Below are 17,807 nucleotides of genomic sequence, written 5' to 3'. Positions count from 1 at the left end.
TAATTTTAAATTTTAATTTACAGAGAGCGTCTCTGGGGCAAGAGTGAGCAGGGAGCACTTCCGTCACCCCAGAGTTACAGAGGCGGGGAGGAGGGGCGGGGAGATGAAATTGGAGACTCCCAGGCCTCGGCGCCGCCCGCTCCGCCTCCAAGTCGCGCCGCGCCCCGCCCCTCTCTCCGAGCTCAGCCCGTTAATTGGCCATCGGAGTTCCCCCTGACCGCCCCCCCGCGCCCCGCCCCGGTGTCCGCTCGGCCCCGCCTCCCCGAGGAGGCGGCTACCGCGCGACACCCACGCGGCGCTCTCCTCCCCCGCACCGCGCCGGCGGCTCCCCCGGGTCCTCCGGACCACCGAGCCCTCTTCCTAGAGCAGCCCGGGAGGAGACCCCCGACTCCTCGCTTCCTCGGGTGCCAACGTAACCAGCACCCGGAAGTGCAGACGTCTCCGCACCTAGAGTCGTCTGTACAGCTCCCGTCGTTACTCTTTCATTCACCCCACAAACGATGCTTGGACTCCTGGCCTTTGGCAGAGAGATGAATGAGACCCAGTCCCTGTCCACGTCAAGGACTGCAGGACTGGGTGATCAACTCTGTACCGCCGAGGAGCTGGAGGCGCGGGGGCCGGATCGAAGGAATCTGTCCCGGAGGGGGAACGGCCCCCGGGGCTGGCAGTCGCCTGCCCTGTAGGCGCTCCGGTGTTTGGTGAATGGAGAGCATTCCGGGTGGAAGAAAGGCGGCTGCCAGGAAAACGTCTCGCCGTGCAGGATTGAGGGTGCCTGAAGATGAAGCTGGGAAGGTAAGCAGGGGCGACCCTGAAGGGCTTCGTGGGCGTGAGAAGACATTTAAACAATGTTCTGCGTAGCCCAGATGGTATTTTTAAGCAGGACATTGGAGCTCTGATTTGCACCTTTAAAATACAACTGGAAGCCAGGCTGGGTTTGGAAGAGGGGGAAAAAAATCTGACGTATGTATGAAGTATGGTGACAGAATGGAGACGGGGGTGGCCTGACATTCACTTATTCGTTAAGAGTCTTGTTTCTTCCATTGAGGTAACTTGCATGAGAGAAGGACGGTGTCTGTTTAGTTCATTTCTCTTGCCCAGCACTCCGAAGAGTGCCTGGTACACAGTAGGCCCAGAACTAATGTTTGTTGGGTGGATGAATGAGTCAGTTTGCGATGGACAGGACTTCCTGATTGGATAGCAAATGAAAGTGGGAGGTAGAGGTGAGCATCGCCGAAGACTAGAACACAAATAGTGGAACCCTGTTTAGGGGGTGTTTGCCGAGCTCTTCTCCCGGGCTGCCCAGCAACAAGGTGCTGTAGGGCAAAAGACCAGAGCAGGCTCGCAACTAACGGTGTAGTCAAGGGAGGGGCCCAGGGCCCAGAATGTGCTAACAAGTGCCAGTTCTAGTTCTTAGTCCCACCAACCAAAAATGTCAGTTTCTTTTCTGCCCATTTACAGAACCAAATTTGAGAAGTGCCTGCTTTTTTGTTTTGTTTTGAATCTTACAATCCACATGCAAAGAATCCATATGACTGTGACTTTAAGGTTGTTTGTTATTTCATTATATTCACGTATCATCATTTAATAAAACCATTCCCTGGCGCTTTTGTTGTTTGTTTACCTCCACAGATAATGCAGGAATGAATGTCTTCCTGTCTTGCTTTTCCTTTTTTTTTTTTTTTTTTTTTTTTTGCTTTCGTTGAATGCTTCCACAGGAGATTACTAGTCAGATAATATTGCATCTTTTAGCTCTTACTCATTTTCCCTCACTGCTTTCCAAAAAGTTAATAATAGCAACAACAATATCTCTTTATGCAACAGTTATAAATTATATGAGTATCTACTGGTGGTAGGTCCTGAGCTGGGCTCTAGGGGCATAATATGAGCAATATAGCACAGACCCTGCTCTCATGTAGCTTCCAGTCTTGTATGAGAGGGTGGCATTCATCAAGTTATCACACAAGTGTATAATTACAAACTGACAAATGGCGTGAATTAAAAATACTGGCTGCTAGCTAAGACGGTGAAACCAGTATTACAATTTCAGCAGCACTCGTGGTAGTTTGCGGGGTTTCATTTTTAATTTTCCTACTGTACTACCTTCGTTTTAAATTTTCCTGCTGTACTTGAAACAAATGGTTTCCCAGGATTGCTTTGCTTTGCCTTCTAGGCTTTAAATTAACCTGAGTTGTTCCTCCCTAGTTCATCCTGCTGCTTAAGGGAGGTCCTCTATTGTAAACCAGCAAAAAATTACAAATTTAGGCCTGAATTGTTTCAAGATGAATAGCTAGAATGTACTTAGGAACTTGTCCTATCCTCTCCTCTTTATTCTTTAACAGACTCCCCCTATCAAAGTCATTTCAGCTGTTGGAGCTAAGTAGAGAAGACTATCTCTTGCCTACCTGACTCACAAGGCTATTCTGAGAATTAAAAAAAATAAAAAATTAAAGGGGCTTTGCAAACATGAAAGGTTTTTGGATGATAATCCCTGCATTTGCACTGCCCTCTTTACTATTGTTCGCTTTATTTCATGTCTATTCAACAAATATTTATTGGACATTGATCTTGTGCCAGGTGCTGGGGATGCAAAGAGACACAAGATCCAGGTTCTGCCCTCATGGAACTTACATTGTAATGTGCACTGGAGCACTGTGGGTCAAGGTGAAAAGAATTTGAAAGTCACTACCTACCCAGTCCCATCACTGCACAGACCAGGTGCCAGAGGACTGAACATTTACCTCTCCCATGTTTTGACAGCTCCTCGCTGCCCATGACCCACGGCAGATCTTACCCCTCAGGCACACCCAGAGGAGGCTTTATCTAAGCATTAAAAGATTGGACCCTTTCTGCAAGTAATGGGGTAACAGCTTTTCTTTAAATTCCCATTTAAAGATTTCCATAGTATCCCCTATTCGTATGTATCCCAGTCTCTGGGTGAATGGTTAAGTGGTCCTGTTGTCAATCCTCTTGTAAGTCAGCAGAGGCCCTAAAAACCTTGGTACCAGTTATGATTTTGTTACAGGCACCGAAAGGTAACGTAGCCTCCGGTTTCCTAGACTTAGAGGGGGTGGGGCCAGAGGGGAGGTAGGTTTAGACTGGTCCCCCCCTAATTTTAAGATCATGGCGGGTCCTCCACCATCCTCCTTCTTCAATTTTTCAGCCCAAGGGCTAACCACCAAGACATAGGTCCAAACTCTTATTAAGGCAGCCTCGGTGGAGGAAGGCACACGCGGGGCACTCGTGAAGACGAACATGGGACATCGAGTTGTACTGTGAGAGGTCCGCAGGTGGGGGGGGGGGTGAAAGAGGGACCGTTCGGAGTGTGCGCATTAGAGCCCCAACGTATGCGCTGGCGGCGCAGGGGGGAAGGGGCGGGGCGCCACCGGCGGAGCGGGGCGGGGTCGGCGTCAGCTATGTAAGATGATTGGCTCTGCGATGGGGAAGGGGCCCGCTTCCGCCGGACGACGGAAGTGGCTCTCCAGCCCTGCCAGTAGGCCATGGAGACGGTGGCACAGTAGCGACCTAGGTGTGAGGATTGCAGGGGCGGCGGCCATGGAGGCCGTACTGAACGAGCTGGTGTCTGTGGAAGACCTGCTGGTGAGGCCTGGCCTCGAGGGAGGGAAAGGGAATATTCGGACGGGCGGGTCCCGAGGAGAGTCCGGTTGGGGCCAGACCCTCTACCCAGCATCAGTTTTGCCTAGGGAAGCGGAACTACGGCTCCCGGCATCCTCTGCAGCGTCCGGCCCCTGCCCAGAGGTTCTACTTTGTCCGGTAGCCTAATGGGAATTGTAGTTTTCTGCGCCGCCACGCCCACACTCGGGGCCTGCAGTCTGGCGTGGAAAGACTGACAGGTTCTGGGCGCGTGCAGGAGTTAGGAGGTCAGGGTGCGGACACCTTTTTTTTTTTTTTTAATTGTTCCTTCAGTGATGGGGGGGGGGGGAATATAGCAACTACCATGAAGATTCTTTCATATGTTACTCAGAATCCGGAACGGTGCTAAGTGCATTGCAGGCCATATCTCAATCTTTGTAGCTCTGTGGGCTATTGTGGGCACTGTGAGGACTGTTTTTATTCCTAATTTGCAGATAAGAAAAGGTCCAGGCCCGACAGGGTGGGGCTGGTTGGGGGAAGCAGCCACCGACGAGGGACTGCGGGGGTGGTGGTTGAGCAGTTCTGACAGCGTGTTTACTGTTTAGCCACTCGGGGTCAGCTGCCTCGGGAGCAGTGCCTGGAGCCGCCGGCAGGCGGCATCTCCGCTCGGTACCACTAGGGGGAGGGAAGCGGACGGGGGTTACCGTCCAAGGAGACAGCCCCTCGCTAAGAAGCAGAATCCCTGGGTCTGGGTCCCAGGGATGAAGCTAGCGGAACCTGGGGTGCCGGATGCCAAGACCCGCGAGGGAAATGTGGCAGAGACTGGGGAAGATGGGGCTAACTGGGAATTGGACACGCAGGTCCTGCTAGAGAATGGCGGGCCCCTTCGTTTCTAAATGACTCCTCTCCTCTCCTATGGCAGAAGTTTGAAAAGAAATTTCAGTCTGAGAAGGCAGCAGGCTCCGTGTCCAAGAGCACGCAGTTTGAGTATGCCTGGTGCCTGGTGCGAAGCAAGTACAACGATGACATCCGGAAAGGCATCGCCCTGCTGGAGGGTGAGGAGCTAGGCTGCCCCGCTCTCCCCTTCCCAGCTGCCAGCCGGATCTGCCCTCTACTGCCATGGCCTCGTTCACTCCCTCCATCTCAAGTGCTGGGATCCTTTTTCAACATGGGAGCCTATAATAGTCACCTCGCAGTTATCTTTCTGTAAAGAGCTGCGACAAAGGGCTGCCCCTTAGCCTGGCTTCTCCCAGGGTGCTTTTGGCTAATTACCACCTCATCCTTGTTCAGCCAAACAGAGTCAGAGCACGGCAGTCCCCGCAGGACTCTGGCAATCTGGTAGCCTGACCATAAGGAGAGTGACTTGTCTGAGGTCACACAGCTAATGAATTCGTGGCTGAATTAGGACTAGAAGCTTCTGTCCTGTGTGTCCCAGACCCTCGCTCTTCGCCCCCACCATGTTGCTTATTCAGCAGCTGTTGAAAACCTTCCATGAGGGTGGTGTGGAAGAAGTACAGAAGACAGGCCCCCAGACCTGGGAGCAGATGGTGCTGTTTTGATTGGAATCCTATTTCCTATTGGTTTTGGATGGGTCACCATTTGTCAGAGGCCACAATACCTGACCTTTAAATTTCTCTGTCTCCTGTACCCGTTTCTCTTGGTCAAGTAATCATGTGTACGCAAACAGCGTACTAGCGAAGGATGGCCATTGTAAATCTATAAAAACAAGTCTTTTCTAATGCAAATAACTTCACCCTACATTTGCCCATTTGGCTCATTCAGATTTCTCAGGTTTCCTCTACAGCTGGGCACAGCTGTAGATGGGGTCTCTAAGCATTGCCAGTTCTAGTTGAGGAGACAGAACAGACACTTGGGAAGATTGATAAACACCCGCAAAACTACCAAATTCTACTGCATAGCATACAACCGAGCACATAAGCCTCTGGGAAGTCACTGAATTAACAAAGAATCAGGTCATGTCACTCAGGGAATGCTCACAGAAGATGAGCTTCTAGCTGATTTTTTTTTTAAGGGGGAGAGAGGGCACACTTACTTGAACACTAGTCTGGGCAGCAAGTGACCGCAGTGAGGACGCGCGGTGCTAGAAGTGAGGAGAGGCGCCTCTGGCTTCTCCAGCGCCTTGATTTCCTGTCGGTTCACTTAGATGAGCCAGAGCTGACTGCAGCATGGAGACCAGGGTGTTGATCACCCGGGTGTCCGGCAGCCTGGGTCCGTGCTGCCCCGGAGGTCTGACGGGGAAGCCACGAGTGGCCGGAGCTGAAAGGGAAGCACAGGACGGTGACTTTCTCCCAGGATCATACAGGGGTTCAGAGAGTGGACGGGGTCTCTGGGACACAAGCACTAGGAAAGGAGAGAAGCGGTTTTCACCCTCTTTCCTCCACCCTCCCCAGAGCTGCTGCCCAAAGGGAGCAAAGAGGAGCAGCGGGATTATGTCTTCTACCTGGCTGTGGGGAACTACCGGCTCAAGGTAAGGCAGCAGTGCCGCAGCGCCCTCTCGTTTCCCCGCCACGGGGGAGCCCTGGTCCTCGGGAAGGCCGAGGAGGGCCGTAGGCAGGGGGTGCTGGTGGGGACAGAGGTGCAAGGTGATAGATAGCAGGCTGAGGGAAGATGAGAGACAGAGATTCCAGCTGCCGAGGGTGTGGGGAGCAAGGTGACCTCAGGTGGGGGTGCAGCCCCAAGCCTTGTGTTGTTATCTCCCCCAGCTTATCACCCCCACACAGTTGGGGTGGTTTGTGGACTCTACTCCATGGGGTGGGGCTGGAGTCAGGGAGGAGGAGGGGGGGTGGAGGGAGAGGGAGGAGCCCCCAGGGCCAGTGAAGGGAAGGCCTGTCTGATGGGCAGGAGGAGTGACGGAAGACTGAGGGTGTGTGTGTGTGTGTGTGTGCGTGCGTGCGTGTGTGCGTGCGCGCGCGTGGGTGGGATGTTCTCCCTGAGCGCAGGAATACGAGAAGGCACTAAAGTACGTGCGGGGCCTGCTGCAGACCGAGCCCCAGAACAACCAGGCCAGGGAACTGGAACGGCTCATTGACAAGGCCATGAAGAAAGGTGAACGCTTCTCCTCTGACCTCCTCCACTCCCCACTCTCCTGGGCCCCAGCGTCCCCGGGCGCCTCTTGGCTTTTGGTTAAGTCCTCTTCCCTCCCCCAGGCCTGGGCTCTCCGGTCTCCCTTTAAATGACCCCCTACCCGCCCCCCCCCCAAGCAATTCCTCCTCAGTCCCTCAGAAGCCTTCTTTCTCCAAGCCTTGGCGTCCCTCACCTCATGCCTCCAGGGCAAGAGGCACGTCTTTCGAGGAGCATCGGGCAGGGAGAAAGAAGACGGTGGGCAGGGTCCCTGTGGGGGCTGGGCTCCTGACAGTCTCCCTTTTCCCTTTCCCAGATGGACTAGTGGGCATGGCCATTGTTGGAGGCATGGCCCTGGGCGTGGCGGGTCTGGCTGGACTCATCGGACTTGCTGTGTCCAAGTCCAAATCCTGAAGGAGACTGCACCTCCGCCTCTGCCCAGGGATACGTGGGAGCCTATGGAGGACACTCGAAGAGGGGGGACCCATCCATCCTTGCTCTTTCTTCTGCACCCCATCACTGCCCTCTGGCGTTCAGCCTCCTTTCCCCAGAGACGTGTCCAGTAGCCCCAAACCATGTGCTCCGGGATGAGTGTAAATAAAACTGGGCCTTGGCTTGGGAACTGCTGTGTCCGTGTTGAGGAAGGGGCGGGCTCCATTGGGCCCCAAGGTGGGGGTCACCCGTGGTCCTTTCCTGCTCACCTTCTTACTCCAACCCCCCGTGGCTGGTGTGGGGTTTGCCTTTGTCCGCCAAGCTGCCCAGACCCCACGCCCTTCCTTCCTTCCCCCTCCTCCAAAGCTGTGTGCTTGAGCAGTGGTAGGCAGAACGGGGACAGGGGACGGGGACAAGGCCTTTGCATGGTGCAAGAATCCTGGGAGAAAGCAGTGACTGGAGGCGGGAAGGGCAGAGCTGAGGGGACAGGCCAGGATTTATGTCTCCTGTCTCCTCTGACCCACACAGCTGCCTCTCAGCGCGTGGAGTTTTCCACACCAGGGGGGCCCCCCACTCAGTTTCCTCTAAAACCTCCGCCCTTCCCTCCCTTTGTCTTCCTGCATTCCCCCCCCCACCGCCCCGCCCCGTCATCCTCCTTAGAGGAGGGGCCGCTGCCCAGGGGCAGGAATGGGCATTTGGCAAGAGTTCTTGAGAAAAGTTACAAACTCAGGACATCCCGGTTGTCAGCTCAGAGATGGAAGGTCGGGACCCAGTCCCCACCCAGCCTGCTTTGCCCCACACCCGCCCCGTGCCAGGCTCAGCATGGGCCTGTCTTGCTTCACTGCATACCTCTCGTTCCACAGCCAAGCCAACCTGGCTTGGGGGGATTGGGGAGGAGGCACCTGAGGGGAGCGCAAGGGAGCCTGACACTGGGGCGTGGGGGGGGGGTAGTGGGGGGATACACTCGGCTCAGTGATATCCTGTGAGACTGCCTGGGGGTAGCATCCAGCCCCTGTCCCCTGGAGACTGAGCCCCTGCTGCATTTGCAGGATGAGAACCAGAGCTGTCCTGGCTGTGGCCTAGGGGCAAGAAGTGGTACCATCCACAGCAGGACAGGTGCTCAGCAGGTGCTCGCCGTCGGCTTGGGGTGGGGACCCGGATGTTTCTAATCTGTCATAATTAATAGAGCTGGTGACAGTTCTGATGGCTGATTAGCCACAGGATCACATTCTGGGCCTGTAATTTATCCCCCTCAGTGGCCCTTGGCAGCAAGATCAAGCTTGGTGCCAAGAACCAAAGATCAATCCGACAAGGGGGGAAATTCAAGTTCAGGAAGTTGAAGTTTGGAGGAAAGCAACTGGTGGCCTCACCCCAGCCTGCGGTATCCAGACCCAGGGTGGTCACCAAGGGGGGAGCAGGTCACACTTGCGGGGAGCTTTTGATCTGGGGTCACAGGTCTTAATACAACCCATGAGGTGAGGAAGCTAGTTCTAGTTCACAGAAACAGAAACAAGCTCATGGGGCTCAAACTTCATGCCTGCGTCGCTCTGGTAAATACTGGGTCTGGTTTGAATCCGGGTTGGTTGGACTCCAGAGCAGTGGGTTTCTCCCAAATACCCTGTTCCCTTATTCAACCTTAATTTTCCTTGGAAGATTTGGCCCAAACCCTAGGTCTTTTGCGTCTTTTAAATTGTTCTCACCAACATCCAGGAGAGTGGTTCTGCTCCCCGGATCCTGCCACACCAAAGGTCTGTCTGTGGGCACTCTCTCGGTCACCTTCTCTCTCCTTGTCCTCTTATTCCATTCTCTGGCCCCCGATGAAGGCTGAGTCAGAGACGCTTCCCCTTGGCTCCCACTGCCTTCCATGGGGGCCCCTCCTTGGCTGTATCCGTTTGTTCGTTCGTCACTCCCATAAGTCCTCTCCGCCCCCCCTCCTGGGGCGGGGAGCCCAGAGGCTGGGGGAGGGGGTGGACTTTTGGCCTGTTTCTTTTATTCCCTCCATCTCTTCGTCAACAGCTGCCCGGTGCTCTAGGCTCATTCCTCTGCCCGGACCTTCCGGGAAGCAGAGACCCAGAGAGAGGGCTGACGACAGAAACCGGGAGACAGACCTGGGGTCCACACAGCAGCTGGCCCCCCTTCCTCTCTCCCCAGCCTGCCTTAACACCCCAACTTAGCCAAAACCCCTCAAGTTCTTGCGGGGCTCAGCCCCTCCCCTTCTCTGGGGCCCCCGGCGCCCCTCGGGGCCCTGCATCCCACCATGTCAGTGGCCATGGAGACCTTCGGCTTCTTCATGGCAGCACTGGGGCTGCTGATGCTGGGGGTGACCCTGCCACACAGCTACTGGCGAGTGTCCACCGTGCACGGGAACGTCATCACCACCAATACCATCTTCGAGAACCTCTGGTTTAGCTGTGCCACCGACTCCATGGGAGTCTACAACTGCCGGGAGTTCCCGTCCTTGCTGGCCCTCTCTGGTATGGGGTGGGGAGAGCCCCAGGGGGCAGAGGGTGGCAGGAGGCTGGAGGAGGGAGAGACCCCCAGGGAGGGTGGGTGCTGCCCATGGTCGGGCCTTGGGTGCCAGACTGTCAAGGGAGGCCTGGATCAAGCTGGGGGGAGGGGGGCAGCGCCCTTTCTGGAACTGCGGTAGAGACCTCATCCCACGTGTCCCCCTGCCCTAATGTGACACTCCTAGTGGTTACAAGTGCAGGCACCAGGGTCTGCCTGCTGGGCTTTGTTTACTAGCTCTGTGCCCCAGGCAGGTGATATGTGAGCTTCATTGATCCCATCTGTACGATCAGGGTAATAATCGCCCTGGCTCATGGGATGGCCGTGTGTTGGGATAAAGCACACAGAATGTTAACATGGTACGTTAGCGTACGTATGCACACAACCAATTTCAGCATCTTAGCTCTGGCGTGGGAGGGCTGGGGTTTGTGGGGTGAAGAGGATGCCCCATCTTGGGTTCTTGGGGTTGAGACACGTACGAGCCTCAGGCTCCTGCTGGGGCATCGGTCCCACTGCCATGGCGAGTTCTAAAGGGCCCTTTGAAAGGGAGTCTCCCCGAAGCTCTGAGGGTCTGGAAGCAGGTAGGGGATGTACGCGCGCGTGTGCGTGTGTGTGTGCTCGGCGTTCTCAGGCCGTGTATTTTTTGAAGTTCTTCTCAGGCTGGAGCCTACAGCTCTTTTGGCCCAGAAAGGTTCTCCCTGGTGGCTGTCGTATCTTCCTGCTTCCTGTTCACCCTATGAGTAGCCCCCCCCGGGACTCCCCAGGGGAGTTTCCCTTCAGTCAGCCCCATGCCAGAGACCAAGAGGGGAGGACCAGGTACCCTATGCAGTGTTGCTCCCAAGCCCTCCTTGGAGCCATCGTGCTCTTTCCGGTCCCCTACTGCAGGTGCAGGGTAGTGGACAGAACTAAAGCCAACACTGGGTTTGGAACAGGGCTCCACGAAATCCTCCAGGAATGCCAAAGATGCTCTGAGAAGTTAGGGGATCTGGGTGGGTCTCCATGCCCCCACTCTTCCCAGAATCTTCTGAGACAGCAGTAGGGGCTTCATGCTTTCATCCCTCTCCCCAGGACTTACTGTGTGCAAGGCAAGTGCTCCCCAACCCCCAAAGCTCCCTATAAAAGCTGAGTACCCTCTGGGCCAGAAGCCCAGAATGCCGGGTGGCCTGAAGAGACGTTGGAGGCAGCCGACTCAGCAGCCACGGCCATTCCCACCTCCCCCACCCCAACCATACCGTGGCTTGAGGAGGGGCCTTTGCTGTGAGCCTGTCCACCCGAGAAGGGCCCTGCTTGGAACTGCTGACGGAGGGGCAAGAGCATGCTGGTGGGGAAGGGCAGGGGGCCGCTGCCCAGCGCTGGGCGTCATCCGGGCCCCAGACATGGTTCTAGGCTCTTCAGCTGTTCCCTCTCAGCGCTGTCTCCGTGCAGCCTGTTAGTGGCCTCCTCATACCAAAGCTGGGAAGCCCCAAGGACAAGCGTTAACCTGTCCAGAGTCCCACAGGTGGTAGGGGGGCTGGAACCCAGGCTGGCGGCTCCCGAGGGGAGGTCCTATCATTTAATCCCGCCCAGCCCGCGCTCCCTCGGGGCCCATCAGTAATCTCCCCTTGGTCTACCACGGCCACCTGGGGACCCAGGGCCAGGCAAGTCCCAGGTAGAAATGCATGGTGAATGGGTGCGTAGAGGATACGGGGCAGGGGAGAGGGTGGGAACTCCAGAGGGAGTGGCTGGGAGTGAGAACTTTGTCCCTCCTCCCTACCTGCCAACCCCGGGCCACTCCACATCCTCCTGGCAGAGACCCAGCCTTTCCTTCAGCACCAGAGACACTGCCCCACCCAGGGAAAGGGGAGCAAGGTCCTTGGAGTGCTTGGCAACTATCACAGAGAAGGGGGGAGGGGGGACCCGGAAGGAAGGGGGCCATTTCCTTCAGCTTTCAGAAAGGGGAAACTGAGGCACCAAACATAGCTGAGCTAGATGGGCTTGGATGGGTCCTGCGCCCGGGTATCCCACTTTCCCCCGGCGGAAACGGCCCTCGTCCAGTGACCTATAGGCCGCTGCTGCCCCCTACCGGTCGCTTCGGGAGAAAGCTCAGTTCAGGATGACTAGGGCTGTGCCAGGCACCAGGTGGGCCCTAGAGAGAAGCAGGCGCGGGGAAGGGGCTGGAGTACTCAAGTGCAATTTCTGTAATTCACAACAGAGCATGGTGGGGACCTAACAGGCCAGTGGTTCTCAGCTGGGGGTGATTTTGTCCCTCAGGGATCATTTGATAGTGTCTAGACATGTTGCTTGTCCCTCTCGGGACGGATTGCTACCGACATCTAATGAGTAGAGGCCAGCGATGCCGCTGAACATCCCGCAGTGCACAGGGCGGTCCCCAGGACAGAGCACGCTCCGGCCAGTGTCAGCAGTGCCAGGAGCGAGCCTGTCGCGAAGCGCACAGAAGCCAGGTGGGGGGCGGGGAGCAGACGCTGAGACTCCTTGGGGCTGAGGTGAGCTCCTGGGAAGGAGACCGTGTGACCCTTCAGTCGAATAGGGCCTGACGGGGAAGGAGAGGACTTGAGGGCCTTTATGCGCTGAGACCCGAGCAGGGACTGGCTGTAAGGGGCTGGCTCGGTCGTGGAGGGGGAAGGGGCCAGCTGAGGGACCCATGGCTGCGCCCCACCTCCCCAGGGTACATCCAGGCCTGCCGGGCGCTCATGATCACCGCCATCTTCCTGGGCTTCCTGGGCCTCTTCCTAGGCATGGTGGGGCTGCGCTGCGTGAACATTGGGAGCATGGAGCGCTCCCGGAAGGCCAAGCTGGCGGCCGCTGCGGGGGCCCTACACATATTGGCTGGTAATTGGGGGAAGGTGGTGGGTGTGCCCTGCGTTGTGGTGGGGGGTTGAGAGTGGTGGCAGCGGACCCGGGGTTCCCTGTCCTCTCCAGCTCGCCACTGCGGGTGTGTGTCTCACCTTCCCCATTGCACTGACACCTGCCTTCCCTGCTCAGCAGTTCCCCTCCCCCTGCTCACCCGGCCTCACTCATGCTCACCAAAATCCCTCAGCCACAAATCAGTCCATCAGCAATGTTTCTTGAGCCCCCACTAGGAGCCAGGCATGAGTGAGGTGTGAGAGGGACCCCAAAGGTGAGTGAGCGTCTGCCCCTCTCCCCCCCCCCCCCCCCCCCCCCCGGCAGAGCTTACAGCCCGGCCCGGAAGACCAGAGTTGGGGGAATACATGCAAACCCACTGCACACAGTAACAACACCGGGCGACAGGCCATCTCTTTTCAGTCTGTGAGGTAGGGTGGGTCTTGCCCTCTTCTCTAGATGTGGAAACAGGCTCAGAAAACTCCGGTGACTTACTGGAGGAGCCCCCAGAGAGGGGTGAGGCTGGTCCTGCAGTCCAGGGGTCTCCCTGGCCTCAGGCCTTCACTGCACTGAGTGGCAAAGGCATGTCACAGGCTCTGGGGGCTTTGGGAGGCCGAAGGAACGGGCGTCAGGGCAGGCTGCGCCGGGCCATTGCTGGGGCAGCTGGATTCCCCAGGACGGGTAGGATTTGGTTGGGGCAGATTCCGAGTGAGGCAACTAGGTGATCAAGATGCGGGGCGGGTCGCGATAAAGAACGGGCCAAGGGCAGAACGTGGGAGACTAGACATGAAAGAGGGGCTGCGCTTGGGACCCTAGGAGACAGAAAGGTCAGGAGCTAGGGAGGGAGTGCAACTTGCTCTTGGACTTGCGCTACCCCCTCCTCCTCCCCCTCTGCCGGGCCTGGGGCTCGAGCGTGACCCTCCTCTCCCTCCCCAGGTTTCTGCGGGATGGTGGCCATCTCCTGGTACGCCTTCAACATCACCCAGGAATTTTTCGACCCCGTGTATGCAGGGACCAAGTGAGTGTGGGAGCCCCGCCCTGGGGGGCTGTGGGTGGGACTCGGCCGGCCGAGCTAGCGCTGCCCCGCCCCGTTCCTGTCCCCAGGTACGAGCTGGGCCCTGCCCTCTACCTGGGCTGGAGCGCCTCCCTGCTCGCCATCCTGGGCGGCTTCTGCCTCGGCTCCAGCTGCTGCCGCTCTCCCGACGCGGCCCCGGCCCCCAGGTAAGGGCGGCGTGCGGCGGCGGCAGCGGCGGCGGGGAGGGGGGGGGCTCCCCTCCGCTGACCCAGGCCTCTCTGAACCAGGCTCCCCTACGAGGCCTCCGCGGTGCGGTCCCCCGGCCTCACTGACCGCCTGCGCCCCGCGGCCTCGGACGAAGGCGACAGCACCTTTGGCAAGTACGGGAAGAACGCTTACGTGTAGGACGCCAGTGGACCCCATTCCCCTCCCACTGCCCCCAGCGGAGAGCGGCCCCCCAACCCCGGGCTGCAGGCCACGTCCCGACTCCGCCCCGTGGCCGGAAGCCACGCCCAGACCTGACCGCGCCTCCGGCCCCGCCTCCCACCCCGGCCCCGCCTCTTTCGTCTGGCCAAGAACCCGCCTCCTGAGAACTCACCTCGGACTCCTGGGGCAGGACCTTCTGGGTCTGGGCGCTGGTTGGTTAAGGGGGCGGAGGCGTCCCCGACCGTTTGTATTCTGTATAAATACATGCATAAATAAATTTGTACTATGAACTGTTCAGGGATGGAGGGTGTCATGAAGTGGCTGGCCAAGCAACGGGTGGCTGGGGTGGCCCCCAGGGCCATCTCAGTCTTGGACCCCAGGCTGTCACCTGTCCCTCTCTTTATCACCTTTGGACTGTCTCTTCCGAAAAAAAGAGGAGGGGTTGCAAATGATTTCAAGAGTGTGGCACTCATAATTACTGACAAGAGTCATCAAGGAGCGCATACGGGAAGACCCACCTCTGGGAAACTGAAAGGGGCAGAGATATCTCCCCGGCCAGCCTGAGCTAACAAGTCCCTCTTGACGCTCGACCTTTCTCAAGGAGACAGCTGACCTTGAGCAGAGTTCCTTAAGCTGTGCCTAAGAGTGGACATCACAAATTGACAGCCCTTTGAAATTGTGTGTCAAATCAACCAGGTCTCCCGTAGGCAGATTTTTCTGGGGAAAGATTCAACGACTTCCAGAAAAGTCTCTGAACAGCTCTTCCCAGAGGCTTGCATCCCTGTGGGGGGTGTGTGTGTGACTCAATGGTGTCCAACTCAGACAGCACTGACTGGGTTGTGGGCTGCTTGGAACAGGCCCAGTGGGAGACAGGAAGATGAAGCCATAAGAGAGGCCTGGCATCCAATGAAAGGAGAGGGACAAGGGCTCTAACCCGGTACCCAGCCTCAGCAGTGCTGACCTGATGACCGGTTAGTCACTGGGGGTGGCCTGGGTTCTGGTCTCACCCCTTCTTCCTTTCTCTTTCATCCTACCCACTCCCCTGCACTGACGGTCCCCCGGGATGGAGAGACACCCACATCTGCATTCTAACTGGGCCCTCTCTCCCGAGCCTCAGAAGTACACGCACCCCCTGTGTGTTTTCCCCAGGCTGCCAAATTCACCAACTTCATCGCTCTCCCCCCAGCCAGTTCCTGTCATTCCTGTGACCAGCACAGTCGACCCCTGAGTCACACAGCTCCACAATGTCAAGCATCTCAGGCTCTCCCTTCATTTCCCCTCCGCCACCTCCCCCAGGTCCCGTGGATTCCCCCTCCTCAGTGTTCTTCACATCCACTTATTTCGCTCCTTTCACTGCCTTCGCCAGGTCAGGCCCTCATCGTCTCCTGCTCAGGATAGGGTTCCCCCAGTCGAGCTTCTCATCCGTCTTTCTAATCCTGTCCACATTCCTCTCGTGGAGCGCCAAGCATTGTGCTGCCTTAGCAGGTCCCTAGTGCCTCAGGAGAAAAGCCCAGGACCATTAAGGCCTCGATACACTGCCCTAGCCCTCCTTTCTGTGCCCCGTCCCTCCTCTTCCTCCGTACAACCGTGCTCTCCTAGCGAACTGGGGCGGCTCACTGGCCTTGGGAACACACTGGCACTGGGGCGTCCCATGGGTCTCCCCAGAAGCTGTTAAGGGGGTTCCTGGTCAAGAAGTTTGCTGAAGTCTGTACATCCTTTTCCCCCTCACTCTCCGCTCCCATAAAGTTTATGGATGTCCCGCTGGCCAAGCCAGTTACGTGGCCAAGTGGAGAGTCAGTGTGGAAGGGACTGCACGAGAGCATGGGCCCTAGTGTCACGGTCTTACCCATCTACTGTGCCAAGGACTGGCCCATGGGGTTTGCTTTGTTAGCAAACCCATAGCGGGTTTCTCTCTCAAAAATGAGACCTACCCCTTAAGAAGGGTCTTACGACTCTGAGAGGCCATCAGAGTTCCTCAGGGACGCCTGTATCCTGTGTGCCCCCCGTCCCGCCGTGAAGAAGAACAAAAGCCAATTACATCTCCTGACACCACCCAGCGCACTTCTGACCCCAACTTCCACCTGCCCCCCGCCCCACAGCTTCTACCTCCTTTCCCAGAGCCCAGCCTGCCTCTTCTCACCCCTTCCCCGCTCTCAGGAAAGCTAACAAGAGCCAGCCTCCATACTTGAGCAACTAAGTACTCGCCTTAACACGGGCACTAGGTTAAGTTTTGACATCTTCCGTCCCTCCTGCATAGTCATTTGGCTATTAGGAGCTATCAACACACTTACCCTTTTACACAATACTTATTTCCTTCTTTGCTATAAGCTAGTGTGGCGCCAAGACACGGCTCCTGCCCTCAAAGAACTCACAAGCTAGGAGCCGAGAGAAATGTAAACAGCGGGTTGCCGGGTTAGGTGCTCGGCCTACGGCGAGGAATGTCCAGTCTTCGGAGGAACAGGCTGTCACAAGGCTCGACAACAAACTGCTGGAGGTCTTAGGCAATCATGTCAACGGCTACCACTGACTGAGAACTTTCCGAATGCCAGGCACTGGGCTGGGCGCACTGTCCCGTTTAATCCTCCCACTATCGGGGTGGTGGCTCTAAGAAAGAGTGACCTGTAAGCGACCTGTCCGAGCTATGCAGTTAGGAAACAGTAGGACCAGCAGGACCAGGATTTGCCCAAGACTGAAGACACACCTGGCCTGCTTCGCAGAATTCTGGCCTTTCCAAACTAATTCAACCAAATTCAACTCTCATTGAGGGCCGTAGGAGTGAGCCCCCAGGCTCTAGAATCAACCTCTTCTGCCCCCTGTGCGCCCAGGAGGCTGTGCTGCTCCCTCACTGGACACTGGGACCACCCTCTACACGCTTTTGGCACCCTGTTCATTTCCCAGAGACCCGGTGTCTCCCAAGGTAGAGACCAATCTCCCCAGCACGTAGGAAGCTGGCGAGAACTGTTCAAGGCTTTCCTTGTTTTAAGTGGGGGTCCAGAGACCCTTCCTAGAGAATGTCAATGGAGGACTCCTGGAGCCCCCTGGCGTCAGAGCAACGAGGAGCCCGTGGGTCTGGCTCTGTCCTATCAAGGTCAGCTGGCAAGTCTGAGTGTGTCACCGAGTAGGCAAATCTTACACCAGGCAGAATCTACGTAATTCTTTTTGTTACAGCAAAATATGGAACAAAGCCAGCGGATTTAGGAAATAAACCAAAGAGATCGTGCTCAGTGCAAATCTGACAGGAAGTCCAATGCAGGTGACCACAGCGAAGTGCTGATGGCGTTTCTCAGCCAAGACATAGTCTTTTATTCCCCTCCCTTCTTTCCTTCCTTCCTTCCTTCCTTTTTTTTTTTTTTCTGTTTTCTTGCTTGCATGTACTTCCTGATGGAGAGGAAAACTGAAAGTTTAGGACCCAGGAAAGTTTCCCTTCACGGGAGAGACAATAAATTTAGGCCAGAAGTCGGAAGCCAGCAAACCGGACTCCTGGTGTCCCAGTTACTAGTGCTGCGTAATAACCATCCCAAGACGCAGTGGCATGAACCACTTGATTATACACACGGATGCTGTAGGTCAGGCATCTGGGGCGTAGCTTGTGTCTGCTCCGTGATGTTGAGGACACGGCCAGGAAGCCTCCAATGGCTGAGGGTGATCTGATGCCTGGCGGCCGGAGTCATCTGGAGGGCTCTTCACTCCCATGAGGGAAGCCTGGGCTGGGGTGGCGTGAGGGCCTGACTCGGCTGGCTCTGGTGGCGGGGGCACCTGCGTGTGGCTTCCCTGTGCAAGCCGGGTGCCTCGTAGCGCGGCAGCTTCAGGATGGCTGGATTTCTCACACGGTGATGGAGGGATCCAGAAGGACAATTTTCCTAGTTGACAAGGCAGAAGCTTCCCTACCTTTTACTACCCATCCTTGAATGTCACA

At 56.7% G+C, this 17,807-nt stretch overlaps 2 protein-coding genes across 3 annotated transcripts; both read left to right on the top strand.

The window, feature by feature from the left end:
- Positions 1–309: 309 nt before the first annotated feature.
- FIS1 (fission, mitochondrial 1) lies at positions 310–7,294 on the top strand. Of its 2 annotated transcripts, none has more exons than XM_032431054.1 (5): positions 310–792; positions 4,514–4,646; positions 6,003–6,079; positions 6,552–6,657; positions 6,989–7,294. In XM_032431054.1, exons 1-5 carry the CDS (start codon positions 703–705, stop codon positions 7,084–7,086), a joined length of 504 nt encoding a protein of 167 aa, XP_032286945.1. In that variant the 5' UTR covers positions 310–702; the 3' UTR covers positions 7,087–7,294. The 2 variants fall into 2 exon arrangements, with proteins under 2 accessions (XP_032286945.1, XP_032286944.1); XM_032431053.1 differs by lacking the exon at positions 310–792 and adding an exon at positions 3,443–3,597.
- A 779-nt stretch (positions 7,295–8,073) lies between these two features.
- Positions 8,074–14,147, top strand: CLDN15 (claudin 15). The gene is made up of 5 exons (XM_032431052.1): positions 8,074–9,578; positions 12,274–12,438; positions 13,387–13,468; positions 13,555–13,671; positions 13,753–14,147. Exons 1-5 carry the CDS (start codon positions 9,362–9,364, stop codon positions 13,868–13,870), a joined length of 699 nt encoding a protein of 232 aa, XP_032286943.1. The 5' UTR covers positions 8,074–9,361; the 3' UTR covers positions 13,871–14,147.
- Positions 14,148–17,807: the final 3,660 nt, after the last annotated feature.

Source organism: Phoca vitulina, unplaced genomic scaffold (genome assembly GCF_004348235.1).
Source record: "Phoca vitulina isolate PV1807 unplaced genomic scaffold, GSC_HSeal_1.0 scaffold45, whole genome shotgun sequence".
Taxonomy (NCBI): Eukaryota; Metazoa; Chordata; class Mammalia; order Carnivora; family Phocidae; genus Phoca; species Phoca vitulina.
This window is presented reverse-complemented; position numbering and strand designations above follow the sequence as displayed.

Excerpts from the sequence above, each read along its gene's own strand:
- FIS1 (XM_032431054.1), top strand. The coding sequence starts at position 703 with ATGGAGAGCATTCCGGGTGGAAGAAAGGCGGCTGCCAGGAAAACGTCT. Across the intron at positions 4,647-6,002 it reads AGGCATCGCCCTGCTGGAGG|AGCTGCTGCCCAAAGGGAGC; the intron begins GTGAGGAGCTAG and ends CACCCTCCCCAG. Across the intron at positions 6,658-6,988 it reads TGACAAGGCCATGAAGAAAG|ATGGACTAGTGGGCATGGCC; the intron begins GTGAACGCTTCT and ends TCCCTTTCCCAG.
- CLDN15 (XM_032431052.1), top strand. The coding sequence starts at position 9,362 with ATGTCAGTGGCCATGGAGACCTTCGGCTTCTTCATGGCAGCACTGGGG. Across the intron at positions 9,579-12,273 it reads GTCCTTGCTGGCCCTCTCTG|GGTACATCCAGGCCTGCCGG; the intron begins GTATGGGGTGGG and ends CCACCTCCCCAG. Across the intron at positions 12,439-13,386 it reads GGCCCTACACATATTGGCTG|GTTTCTGCGGGATGGTGGCC; the intron begins GTAATTGGGGGA and ends CTCCCTCCCCAG.